Source organism: Camelus bactrianus, chromosome 16 (assembly GCF_048773025.1).
Source record: "Camelus bactrianus isolate YW-2024 breed Bactrian camel chromosome 16, ASM4877302v1, whole genome shotgun sequence".
In the NCBI taxonomy this organism is placed as follows: Eukaryota; Metazoa; Chordata; class Mammalia; order Artiodactyla; family Camelidae; genus Camelus; species Camelus bactrianus.
Window position 1 is genome coordinate 32,752,415 of NC_133554.1, and position 14,414 is coordinate 32,766,828.

The following is a 14,414-nucleotide window of genomic DNA, read 5'->3' on the forward strand; positions in this document are numbered from 1 at the left end:
TGTCGCTGTTTCTATAGCTCCTTTGTAGGAAAGGCACTATATAAATTCAATAAATAAATAAGTAAACACAAATAATAAAAATTCCTGCCTCAGATTCTGCAGAGAGCATGAAAAGTCTTCTATTTTTTGATCGCCAAGTAAGTCACCAATCATTTTAACTGGTGGGAAGTATAAACCATAGAAACATATGCAGAGCTCACTACACTTTAACAACATCTATTTTGGAGGCAGGAAGCATGAGGAATAAAGTTTTTTTTTTAAACCTATTTGAATATCTTATAGTAACTTATGGTTAAAAAGAATATGAAAACAAATATATGTATGTTCCTATATGACTGAAGCATTATGCTGTACACCAGAAACTGACACAACATTGTAAACTGACTATACTTCAATAAAAATATATTTTTTTAAAAAAACCTACTTGAATTATAGCTGCTGGAACAACTAAGAAATAAATCTTCCCTCATCCTTCAGACTGAACCTTAGAAAGAAGAGTAGAAGGAAGAAATGAGATGAGGGAGGAGTCCCAAATTGAATTTTAGGCTTTTGCCAGAACACTGATGCTTCCTGAATGGACTTTAATATAAAGTTGGCCATGGGAAGCTTCTAGTTATTCCACCAAGCTGTCCACATGAAGTGCTTCTTTCCTGTACCAATGAGGGAAGTTGGTTGAGAAAAGACACATATGGGACATGAGTTGGTCAGGAAACAGATTTTTTGGTTGGAATTCTGTACAACAAGTGGAACAGCAAAGGTAAGTTTCAGAATGGACTTGAGGACAGGTGTTAATTGTCATGAGGTCCTTACTTGAAACTACACTAACATTCCTGTGTCATACTCGCCTAGGTTCTTTCTCTCCAGCTTTACACGTGACTTCTGATGCTACCTCTTTGCTGCCTTTTCTCTCCTTGAGAGAAGGCAGGTGTTTAAGTCGGGTCCGTAATTAAACCTGTTACATATTCACTCCTGTGGAGAATGCACCAAGGAAAGGCTTTGCTGAATGGATAAGGAAGAGAAGAAAAGGCACGAGGAGAGGAAGAGAGAGGAGAGTGGGAAGGAGGCGGGGTGCACAGAGAGAGAGAGGGAGTAGGGAGGAAGGGGAAAAGAACCCCTAGGCTCAAGGCTTTCACAGACTCTCTAAGAAGAAGTCAGCCAGTATCTAAATCAGCCACAGTTCAGGCTCTGTCGACGGAATAAATGTCCTTGAGGTGGCCTTTGCAACACGTATTCCTTTACAGACAATGACAGACTAGGTCCTTGGTCCACTTAAGGAGGCTTTAGAGGGGCATCTGACCTTAGGAAGGATGGGCTCACTAACAGACTGAAGCATGGGTAACAGTATGGGATGAGTAAGATGTACTTTTGTATTCAACAAACCTGTTACATATTCATTTCCAAATGTGCCTGGAATCAAACCAGGCCACCAGAAGTCAGCATCACCAAGCAATTCTATCCTTCACCCTACATTCACTTTTCAGATCTGACACATTTCCATTCCCTTCTGAACTTGTAATCTCCAGGCCTCTCAGACAGGAGACATTTCCATTCTTTCCATTCTCAATCCTCCGATCTCTTAGAGATGAGGCAATTCTATTTTCACTATACTGATTTGAGAAATACTTATAGGAAAAAATAAATATCTGGTTTGGCTTCCCACTCTCTCTAGGATAAGTCTTAGCCGTCTGGGAACATTACTTAAAGTGAATGGGTGGCTGCTTTTAAAGTTAAGATATTTCTGTCTCTAGTTATCTTTTCTGGGGCTGTTGAGGTCAACACACCAGCACCCTCTTGATTAGGGAGTCCAGTAATGTTTGTAGTCTGAGAAAGGTGCCTCCTCCAGTGGGAAGAAAGCCCTCATACCTCCTTTCTGTAGGGTGTCACTGTCATCCTCTTCTAGGTCATGCTCTTCATCTGGGGGGATGAACAAGATCGGCGTTAGTAATTAGTGCTCAACAGTCTGTTATTTGTACTGATGGGTCTCCTTTCCCTGAGTTCATCACACTCTCTTCTTTAAGGCAATAATGACCATGTTCTCTCTCTCTCTCTTTTTAAATCATCTCTCACCTTCAAACTGGCCTTCTCTTCTTTCCTCCCCCATTCATTCATTCATTCACAAACATTTTTAAGTGTTTACTGTGTGCAAGACGCCGCCCTGGGAACTGGAGATGCAGCAGTGGACAAGATGGCCTGGTCCCTGCCTTTGAGGAACTTCCAGTCCATTGGACCATTTAGACGCCTATTACTAAAATCCTAATCCTCTTCCTCAAACCCTATATTCCTCTTCCCCTTCTAGAATTCTCTTCAAAATGTATTATCTCCCCATAAGCATCCAGTGTGTGTGTGTGTGTGTGTGTGTGTGTGTGTGAGTGTGTGAAGATAGGCACGTGTCTAAGCCCTCTGTGATTAATTAGTCCTTAATGTATCAAGCTTTGTTCAGCTGTAGCAGAAGCTGGTCACGTACATAATTTTATGTTCTTAGTACTTGGGGCTTGTAGTTATCTTTTTACTGTTGTTATTTTAGCTTGCCTTGTTCATGAGAGTGTAAGCTCCTGAGGGCAGTTGGAATGGTCTTTTAATTAATTGCTGCAGGTGGATGGATTCTAAGTCAATGCTATTGTCTAACTCTATCCAAGTGTTTATATGGTCAAAGTCACAACATGATTGGCCTAACTTTCTTACCACCATCAAACTGTTTCATCTCAGACTTCATATTATCTGAAAACATGGGAACTGGGCCTTTATCAAGAAAGCATGAGCGCCAGAATCATATTAAGCTATTTTACACGTGGGGTAAAATGTGCAAAAATACACTTGCTGTTCTTCTTTTCATCACTACCACCTACTGGACAGAGCACAGCTACACACACACACACACACACACACACAAAACGAATGGGGCACAGTAATCAACATTTTGAAGGCTGGATACTGTTTCTTCTGGCTACATGTACTTTCCTTTCTCTCTGTGGGTCTTAGGGCACTTACTTGTCTTGCTTCCCCATAGTTAGGCCACTAAATGGAACTTTTAAGGAGATGGCCTGTGACAGCCCCCTCTTTTTTTTAAAATATAAGGTTTATAGGGCAATATGAGTTCTGGTATGTCAGACGAGGGGAAGTAAACTCTAAGTTCGTAAGTAAGAATAAACAGCATAAAAATATGTTTAAACACTATAGAACATTCAAGAAGTAATTGATTTTACATACAAAATGATACGGTTCCCCTGTAAAAATTAAAATTAATCTTTTATTGGGATTGATACTCTAAGAAATGTCACCAAGATGACCAAGATTAAAAAATATTTTAGTATTTACCAAGATTAAATGTTACCAGGATTAAAAAACATATGATATAAATAAATAAATAAAAATATATAAAATATAGCTGCCCTACAAGATTCTGTGGGAAAAGGACTCAACCCCTCTTATCTCCATGTATGGCCCAGAAGCACATATCTCCTACTCACCACTTGTAGTGCTGCCCCAACCTCACCATGAGGAATAACGACGTGAGATAATGGAGGAGTGAAATCAAGTATCGGAAATAGATCACATGGAACTAAATCACGTTGAACATCATTCTTTGCACATTGTCTTCTTATTACTTGCCCACTTCCTTCCTTCCTCTGCTATGATGCTTTTCCTTTTGGATGTGGGACCAATTTCACAGGATTGAAAACATTAAAAGAAGAGTTGGTATGCCCTCAGTTTTAGAGATACCCAATAATCTGGACACAGCACAGCTCTTTTGCTGATATCAAACAACTTAATCACAGAGACCAATAATTTGCTGTGCTTAGCCACTTTTGCAGAGAGGGTTTATTCTACCTCTGCTGTCTGTGCGCAGATGTCTCTTCCTCCCAATTCTAATCAATGTAAATTGGGTCAGATCTCCGCTGTGAATTACAAATTGGATACGAAGTTGGAGGGTCACCGTGCCTGCTACTCCACCTCCTTCCCACCACCATTAGATGGGAAGCTACACCAAAGATCTTTTCTAAATAAATCAGACTTTATTGTAAAACTCGGCCGCTGACGAGACATAACCTCATTAGCATTGATTTTAAAATAAATTATTGAAAGTGGCTTGCCTGCTTTTTGCATTTGTAAAATAGGAGAATGTAACGTATTTGCAATGGTAAAAATGAAAACTAAAACTTGATTCCTTTATCCTTTCAGGCACCAGCACTTAATCCAGTCATGATACAAAAATGGAAAAAATAAAGATCTGTTTTATGCAGCTCTAGAAACAATGATTTCCATTATGCCTCTGGAGTCACCTAGAAAGAAACAGAATGTTGGCCCTAGATCTTATATATCATTCACCACCAGTACTAGACGCGACGGTGATGGATGTGAACTGGGAAGCTCCAGTCTCTGTATCTGTTCTGTCTAGCGCTGTCCTTTCCAGGGTGCTGAAAGTGAGCTCAAGTCAAGAAGCCCAGCTATTGATGTGAGAGGCTGGGTGTGTGCCTCTGTGGCCTTTGAAAGAGTGAGTATGGGGCCCCAACACATAGTGAAGGGAAGTGCCCCCCACAGATGGCTGTGAAAGGCACACGTCTCAGCACCTTCCCAGCTTCCGAGGGCACAATGCACACAGAGAGGTGCTGAGTTCACCTTGGATCCTTCAGTGAAATCCAATTGGTATCTCTCAAACTCCAAAGTCAAGGAAACTGATTATATGGCAACAGAAAAAAAAGTCTTTTTGCTCACAAAGGGAGCTGTTTACAGCCAAATATGTCATTTTTTTCATCTATAAGGTGAGGCTTTAATTTTAAAAAGTTTATTTTTAAATTAAAAAAAATTAGGCTAAAGAGCTTGTTGAACTTCTTTGTAAGAATGTTATTAGGCATTTTAGTATTTATATCTATTGAAATATGTGTTCATTTAAGAAAGAATTAAAATTTATGTGCTAGCTCAACTTTAAACAGTAATAGATTATAATGGTCTTTGCTCCTAACAGGGCACATGGGAACCCAATCTTACATAGACTTTAAACAAATTAACCTCTGAAGATTACTGTCCACTTATTACATTAAATGCTCTACTTGATTCCCAAATATCTATCTCAATTGGGAAAACAGTTGAGGAAGATTCTGTTAACTATGCGAACATGTAAGAGAACCATGGGGTATCACAAATGAGCATCAGTATCCAGAGAGTTGATTTTCAATCAACACTTTTGGCACAATGTCAGGAACACTAATGAGAGGCTGAAAGGAACAGAACACTGACTCCACCTCAGAGGCACAGAGAGGAGCCAGCTTCTCATGACATCTGGCTCCTTTCGGAAGTGCTGCTCTGACGTCAGCTAAACCGAGAATAAAATTCAAAAATGACTAGATAAGAAAGAGGGAAATCACTTCTCCCTAATAAAGCAAAGTGACAGAAGCTTCAGAAATGCCAAATGTATCAATGTGCAGCCAGATGTCAAGGTACTCTGGTGACGGATGCAGCAGAAATACAGATAGACTGGAAATGCAAAGGGAACATGCAAAATATGGAAATAGAAACCACTCCCCGGAATGCACAGGTATGATATAAATCCAGGGAGGCTACAGCACCTCTTCAGACAACATGGCAAATGTGCACGATGCTAATAGCACATTTAATTCTCTGTTGTACAGTTGGTAATCGCAACTGTTACCTAAAAGTACTTGCATCCTATCTCCGTGGCATGGGCTTGATGTACAAGATATTAGACTCAGTTTGTGCTAATTGCAACACTTGGAATGCACTGAATTAAATTTCACAAATAATAATTGAGCACCTACTAATTGGTGAGAAAGACCTGAATACAAATCACTGCAGTTAAAGGCTGAAAAAGAGCTCAATTCCAGCTGAGTCTCCTGGAGGCTGTCACTGAGGAGACATAGTTGAGCAGACCATGTAGGGTTTCATAGGCTGAGGGTGAATATTCTAGGTAGAAGAAATTGCATGATGCCTGTTTCGGTGCTGGCCCAAAGACAGAAAGGCCGGGAAGCTCGGAGGGGGCCAGATGGTGGCCTTGACTCTTCTTTGGTGCTCCCCTCATGGAGCGTTGCTTTGCTGTGAAACTGGAAATCGTTTCATCATAAACTTTGTGTTTCTGGTGTCTGCTTTCTTTCCTTAGACCTCCTACTCTCACCTTTCCCATTTCCTGTGGGTCTGGACAGTTGTACAGGGGGAAGGATAATTCCACAGAATGCTTGTTTCCATTTGATTCAAATTAAAAAAAGAACAGTTAAATGCTTTATTATAAAGCAATCTGGTTTCTGGGTCCACAATAGCCCTCCAGGGCAGCATGGGCAGCACTGGAATGTACACAGAAGCTCCCGGGGAGGGCTCTTTGTCCCTCCTTCCGTTTGCTCCCCTGAAATCTCTCTAGAGAACACAACCAGATTCTGTTGCCACCCAAGGCCCCAGTTACAGCTCTTCAGTGGTCTCAGGTGCCTTGCTGGATTCCAGGCTTGAGGCCCCAGACAAAGAGAAACCTGACCAAAGTTGTCCTTCTATGGAATCTCGACATGAAACTGGGCTTGTGTTAGGCTGTAAAATAATTTTGGGGCAGGGTGAGAGAGGGCTCAGAAAAGCCTCCCATTTTCCACATATTGCTTTAGCATTTCTTCGTTGGTAGTCCCCTACAGTTTAATCTACTGCAAATGAGATCTTAAAAATCAAGGGCCTCCATATTCTCATCACGGATGTTCAGAAACCCCACTGGTTACCAACCTTGAAACCATATCATCCAGGACTAACATTGTGGTCTTGGCTGAAAACCTCGAGTGCTCTGGTTTTCCCTCAAGGGAAGGAGAGTGCTAGCCATGTAGCAAATGCTAATTATCTCATGATTAATGTGAGGCAGTGCATTTAATTTGATGACCCATACATTATTTTGATTAGGAAAAAACATTTTTGCATTGACTTGGTATGTGTTACAGGCACTTTTCTTTCAACTAGGAAGCCTGTCGAAATGATATTCTGGAAGGGAGATCTCACTTACACGACCCTCCCTGTAGAGACAATGAGGCTTATGTAGGCTCCATCCCAAAGAGGAAGGATGAGCAGAACTGGCAAGGCTGAATATTGTCCACAGAGCACATTTACCTGTTATCTTGAGGCACATGTTAGAGGCCCAAGTCATCTGACTATGGATGGGTATGCAACGTAAGCGCAATCCAACCTTACTGCCGGCTGGCCCTCCACCCAGCACCTGAGCAGAAGGCATGATCCACATTCCATCTGCTTAGGATTTTCAGTTTCATCTGCTTCACACACACAGCTGAAAATGTCCAACCAGACTGTCTCAGGTCGGGTTGGTGGAGGTGAGGAACGAGCCATCTCCCAATTCTTCAAGGAGGTAACATGTCCTATTTAAATACCAGCAAATGAATAATAGCCAGTAAATAAATACTGAATGCTCACTGTATGCCAGGGCTAAGGCTTTACACACATCACTTCCAGGCTTCTCACAGCATCCCTTTGCGATAGTTACTATTGTTATCCCCATTTTATGGGTGGGGAAATCACACAGACACAGGGCAGATAACTTGCTCCAGGAGCAGATGGTGGAGCAAGTCCATCCTGAGACAGCCATGCTGGGTCTCACAGGCCACTGCTCGGTGGGTGGTCTTGTGAGATGGCAGCAGAGGGGAGACAGTGTCAGGCTCCCTCACATTCCCTCGCAGTTCCTCCAGGACTGGTAGTGTGGCACAGGCAAAACTAACAGCAATTTCAGATGCAACAAGCTAAGTGGCATGGACAGGAAGCTGGCTGATGGAGACTCGTGGCTGAAATAGTCATATCATAATTAAATGCCAATATATTCCACCTTCAATGCTGTCTCTAAAAACTGTGGTGGATAGAAGGTTTTGGGAAAGAACCTATTGGCTGGGTACAGCACTGTCCTCTGGAAACTTATACATAAGTTGGATGCCATTGTCCCAACCTGCAGAAGGAGACCCTGGGTTTCCTACTGTGTGGCCTTCCCCACCTCCAAGGGACAGTTGTGAGCGTAGGGGAAGTGGTTTTCCTCAAGAAAGCAGACCAGTCTCCACACCCTTGGAGTCCAAACTGCTGTGAACTTTGGTGTAAATTGGCCTGATACCCTGGGCAGTACCGCAATGGCTGAGGGTGTGATTTTAAGAGTCTGGGGAAGGATGGCTGGGAAGAAGCCAGTCATATATTCACTGACCCACCTGGGGTAAGGTGAGGGTCTCAGACTCATCTGATTTCCTGAGGCCTCCTTCCCTTGACTCTCCTTTGCTCTGGGTGTCTGAACATCAGCCCCCTCTCCCGCTTGCTCTTTTGAGAGCTTCCAGAAGGCTGAGTGGTTCCGTAAGGTTTTCCCAGCTGTGACCCAAGTGGAGTGTCACCCAGATATTTCCCCCAGCCTGGCCAGGAGTGAGTGGAATGTGAGCTCCAGAGGAAGACTCTGGTCAAGTTGGGGAGTACATCTCCTTTTAGGGAGTGCTGTGAATCAGATCCATTTCTGCACCCTGCTGTTGCAATGGAGCAGACTGTGAAAGGGAAGATTCTCAGAGGAGCTGTGTTTTAATGTAGCAATTTGATTCAATTTTCCACTCTATAAAATTACCCATCACTGCTCGTTGCTTTCTAACAGACACCTTCACTCTTAATTTAACAATCCTATCGAATTCTGCCAGGGAAATTGGAAAAATTTATCACCTGTGAAATTTTATTTTCCTTTGGTTGTATCTGTTTTTGTAAAACTTCATTAACGACGATGACTTGCTGAGGAAATTATCATTTTTTTTTTAACTTCAGACACAAGAAGTGGCTCGACCTCAACCAAGATATCATTTGCATAATAAAACACAACAAAAAGGCTGGGGAACCTGGGACCGGCAGAGGCTGGAAGTGCTGGGAGAAGAAGCAGGCTCTCCTTGTGGTGGGCGAGGTCTCAGCAAGATCTGTAGCCACAGCCCTGCTCCTCGACTCAGGAAGCCATGACGTGGCCTCTCCCCCAAGGGAGAGATGAAAGTGGCTTTGACAGGGCTGGACCCTCTTCTTAGGAAGCCTTGAAATGCAAGTTGCTTACTGACAATGCTTTTTAGCAACCAGCCCTGTCTTCAGGGGCCTCAGTGTTAGGCTCACCTTAGTTCCTAGGGTTCATCTGGGATTGAGGCTTAAATTGCTATAAATTTAGGCTTAATTTGAATTTCTCAGCAGAGCCCTGAACTCCTGGCAAATTTCCACAGGAGCGATCTTTCTGAATGGACTTGAAGATTCAGCGTTCCTGTGGTCTAACTACCTCACAATTAAAAGGCTCTGGCTTCGTTTTTCCACAGTGTGACCCCCACTGTGCTCTGCACCGTTCAACAGCTGCTGTTATCCACACGAGAAGTGGCTGTGCGGAAGCAGTGATGATTACACATTTTTTGAGATCCAGTTATCATGCCTTTGGAAAAAAGAAATACGTACAGTGGACCTGCTGTAACAGTGGGCAGAGATCACACGTTAGGCTTATTAGTAAGAGATGCGATTTGATTCGTGGTGTATCTGAAGCAGGCAACAGTGCGCTGTGCTCTGCCAGGGTTTTACTGTGTTACTGAAAAGGGTTGTCCAGCATTCATCTATATTTCTTCAGTCTTTTCATATCCTTCATCATTTTGAGGCAACATTCCATTATTCCCACAATTACATAGAAAAGAAGTTCAAACTAGAGAGTTTTGATGACTCATCCCCAAACTTGCAGTAAACCAATGAAAACCAACATAAGTATTGACTCTTTAACCTGTTGACATTTGCAATAAATTACTTCACATGCAGAAATGAGAGATGCTCCCTGATCAACCTATCTTGTCCCCAGAGCAGGGGAGGCAGCGTCTGTGCTGGGAATCACAGAAGCTCCACAGAAACTTCCCTACAAGTCTCTCCTTTGGAGGTTTGGCTTTCTCTGGAGTTGTCAAAATTATATACTTCTACCAGGTCAAGAGTTTCTAAACTAGAGGAAGACGATTAGAAGATGAAATTTCTCACCTGGTAAGACTTCGTAAATATCTTCATCTTCTTTCTCCTCCGTGGGCTCTTTGAGCCCCACACTCCCAGGCAGAATAATGGGTCTGCTTTGGGAACCAGAATTTGGGGCGTCAAAACCATCAATATCATCATACATCTCTTCCTCTTCTTCTTCCTCCTCCTCCTCTTCATATGGAATGGTTAAGGAGCTCAGATCTGCCAGGGCAGAGATGAGAATGAATCAAGATAGGGAGAAAAAAGGAATACAGCAGGGAAGGAAAGAGGGAGAAGGGGGAGGAGGGATGAAAATAAAACATGTCAAAAGAAAATGAAACACTAGGTTAAGTGCTGTTATTTCTAATGCGGGCCGTGGTGGCAGGAAATCTACAGAAAAGGCCAGACTAGCACTGCGTCAGGTTTAAACCATCAACATAAATCCTTCCTTGCAATAAAACTTGATCAGGACGAAGCAGCCCTGAAAAGTATGGGTGTGCGAATGAGCACACGAGGCGAAGGGAAGAAAATAGGCCAGAAGAGGAAATGCCAGCGTGCCTCGCGCTGCTCGTCAAGTGGAAAACTGGAAGGGTGAGTGATGGCCTGTGGTTCTCCAGGGCGCACAGAGCCTGGGAACTATGGTGGCTTCCGCAGGGGATCTGAGCTGTCACAAGCTCCTCTCCCCTGTGAGCTCATGCAGAATTATCACAGGTTTGTTTGTAAAGAGAAAAGCAGGCAAAGGTGGAAGAGGAAGAGAAAGTGGGATGTGGAAAAATATAACAGTAATACAAGACCAAATGGGATGGCTGAGCGATGTGGTTACCATGTCCTTTTGCAGCTGTACGGTCTGGCTGACCTTAAAGTGGGTCACTGCATAGAGGATGTTGAGCCATTACAGCACTGGGGAGCACAGGGCAGGAGAGGGAGATTGGTTTTTTATTTTAATGGGGAACTGGGAAGGTTCATTCTCTGACATGTAGTACAGAGTGCTCTCTGAAACTCTGCTGAGGGGCCTCTGCAGGATGGGCGAGAGCAGTCAGGGTGCTCTGGGGAAGGAAAGGATGGAGAGACATCCGACATTCATTTCCAAACACAATAAAACTGTTCGGCTTGATTAGGCTTTTAATAAAGATTTCACAACTATTTTCATCTCAATTCTGATGCCACCTCATATGAGGAAGGGATCAAAGACACATTTGTGGCTTAAACCATATGTTATTATTTTGTTTGTTTTAAAATAAAATGGAATGAATAATTTCTTCAATGTGGGATTCTGAAAGTACCACAGGGTACAGCTCAATAAAGCTGCTTTGAGTTTTATTGAGGTTTACACACTTAGGGGTATATTACACGCATAAATCCAAGGCACCTAGATGAGAGTGTACCCTGTAGTCTCGCCATCAATGTTCATGTTTGCCTAGTTCTAGTCTATTATACGTGACGCTCTTGGTAGATGCAATCGTTTGTTCTTGTGATAGCAAAGGCATAAACTGAGTAAAATTGGCAATTGTAATTAAAGCTCTGGTGCTTCCTTCTTTTTATCCACAATAAAAACTTATAGCAAAATAAAAAAACGGAGATGAAAAGGCTTGATGTTTTTAGGCTGATGCACTTCTCCCTAGGTCTTGGGCCATGGATGAAGTTGGTGTTTCTGCCTTTCTTCAGAGGCAGGGTCCTGCCATGGTGTATCATGAGGGTTATCTGATGCCAAGCGGCAGACTCAAGGTTGGCTGCTTCTACCTGCCAAGTCGCTCCCAGACAAGGCTTCCTGGGCCACTGTCACTGCTGTGTCTACAGGCTGGCCAGCAGAGGGTACTCTAAGAGCAATCATTTAACATCTTCAGGCAAGATTCTTCCCATCCAAAGCAAGGAACATTTTATTGTGGTTTGGGAAATTGCAATTTGTTTTTAATGTCTGATGTTCTTGAAGGCCACCTAGATGTGTTTAGATTTCTATTTCCCACTAAGACTAAAACTAGGAGGTTTTGGACCTACACCACATCTAGATGACTTAGGTATCACGAATTTCTTTCCCAGAATACAATGGGTTAGGGGACATTGAATTAAGCTGAACTGGTTTTCAGAATCTCCTTTTCTGGTGATTACAAATATTACAGACTTGCCTGTAGGTAGGTGGATGAGCAAGAATGATATTAGAGGTCATCTCCAGGCTGATGGCTTCTTTTCCTTCTGATTCATACATGGTACTATTTGTTGTCCGCACATGAGGGACATGGTAGGCAGAATGGACAGATAAATAAATACTGAAGCCTATGGATTATATTTATGCAATATAACTTCAACCACAAATGCTCTCAAATACTGTTTCTGTAATAATGATACTTACCCTTTAATAAGAAACTTATTTGATCCACCCAGTCTCTGGCTTCAGCTGGATTAGAGGCTGTAAACTAGAGAAAAATTGGTGAATTAACTTATCACTTTCACTAAAATTCCCATGAATCCTACAGGGAGGTTCAAGGGGAGGAACTTTGTGAGTTGAGTTGCAGTTAAGTTGGAAGCTCTGAATATGGATTTTTTTGCCTGCTTAACACATAGAAAAAAGATTAAAATCTCTCTCAAATTGATTTTTTTCCTTCAGCAATTTTGCATACCCAATGTTGACAGCTGGATTTGAGTCCAGAATTCATGCTCATGTGCATTCATTCATCTGATTACCCACTCATTCATTAGGCATTTGTTGAGAACAGTTTACAGGGAAAAAAAGGCAAACCCAAATTCCTGACTTCAAAGAATAATGCAAATGCATCAGTACTGGAGACGACATACACTCTTGATATGGGGACACTACAAAGTAGGTACATTGTTAAAAGCTGGATATTGAGAGAAGACAGAGAGTACTTATTGTTGCCTATGGGAAGCCAGGGAGGCTTGTTAAAGTAATACTGTTTTGGTTGGATTTTAAAAGAGTTGGTGGAAACTGACTTGTGGAGGGAGCGGGACATGTCAGGTAGGGAGAACCAGCTGCCAAAGATTAGAAATGAGAACACCATGCATAGTAAAGGTAGGCAGACCAGCTTGACTAGGTAACAGTAACAGATGAAGCTGGAGAACCGAGATCAGAGAAGAATTGATGAAAGGGTTCTGAGTACTAGGAATTCAGATGTAAAATGTAGGCAACAGGAAGCCACTGTAAATCTAGCAAAAGGAGTGGGAGATTCTTTCATTAGTTGTGAGTAGGAGAGAATAAAATAGGGAGAAATTAGAGAGAGAAGACCAGCTAGAAGACTTAACTAGTCTTCTGGGTGAAGCGATAGGGACTTAACTATTGTGATGGCTGTAGGAATAAATCAGAAGGGAAAGATTCAAAGGATATTGTAGAGGAAGAATCCACAGACCATGGTGATGACTTGGATTCAGTGGGCCAAAGAAAAGAAGAAGTAAACAAACTCTACATTCTGATTCACAAAACAGGCCAGTCAAGCATCAAGCTTTAGTAATTTTTTCTTTTAAATGAATCTATTTGAAATGATTGTTCCTGAAAAACCTTTTTATTATCTGGCTATGATGGTAAGATAAAGATATGTGCTGTATAGGAAACCTAGATTCCTGCTTAAAACTTATTAATGGACACGGTCATTCTTGATTTCTTAAAAATATATTTCTATAAAAATGTCTAGGGAAACTGACTTAGACTTACATAAATTTTACTTGGATGAGGCACAATCAGAACTGATAGAAATCACGTAGATACACACCCAGTGCATACATCTGTATTATATATATCTATAAAAGACTCTATAGGAAAGTTTAGTTTAAATTAAAAAAACCTTTTTTTGGAATTGCATAATTAAGACCTAGGTCATTTATTGAAGTAAGTGTTAGGATACTGTAGAATCATAAATGGATGAGTGCTGAGAAAAATTTGAAGAGGCAAAGGGTTATTCAAGTAGTTAATATAAACCTTAGCATGGCTTTTCTCTTTGTCATAAGTTAACCAAAGTTTTTCTAAATTGCTTTAGTAAAACTGTGATAAAAATACCCAATGAGCAGGAAACAATAGGCGTATATACACATGTAAAAGTATATTTTTGGTGAAAATCACTATATTCCCATAGTCAGATATTTGTTTTGTTGCCTTAATTAATTTTATAATAGGTAATAAATGCATTACCTATTATGTTACTTTTTATAGTATATCAAAATATATAAAAATGAACACAGTGAAGAATGTCTTTCTCACCCGCACTCAGGTCCTCTTGTTCCTCACTTATCACTCTTTCTACTCAGTAATCATTCCTGCCAGTATCTTAGAAATCCTCCAGAGATGTGTGGTGCATCTACATACAGGAAGATTATTTTGGAGAGCAAGATGAATATGGGAAAGTAAATTATTTTTCACTCTACAGTCAGATTTCTCTTTTTCTGGGTTTCATGAAAGGAAGTGAAGATAACCAGTTGAAAAATAAAGAGAGTAGGAGTTAAAGTCATGAAATTAG

At 41.6% G+C, this 14,414-nt stretch overlaps 1 protein-coding gene across 1 annotated transcript in view; it reads right to left on the reverse strand.

Moving 5' to 3' along the window:
• Positions 1-14,414, reverse strand: part of SKAP1 (src kinase associated phosphoprotein 1) — a 255,383-nt gene that overhangs the window by 26,104 nt on the left and 214,865 nt on the right. The window contains exons 8-10 of the mRNA XM_074342968.1: positions 12,302-12,365; positions 9,982-10,176; positions 1,864-1,914 (exon numbers count right to left, since the gene is read on the reverse strand). Of these exons, the coding sequence (XP_074199069.1) occupies positions 1,864-1,914; positions 9,982-10,176; positions 12,302-12,365 (310 nt within the window). The remainder of the gene's footprint in view (positions 1-1,863; positions 1,915-9,981; positions 10,177-12,301; positions 12,366-14,414) is intronic.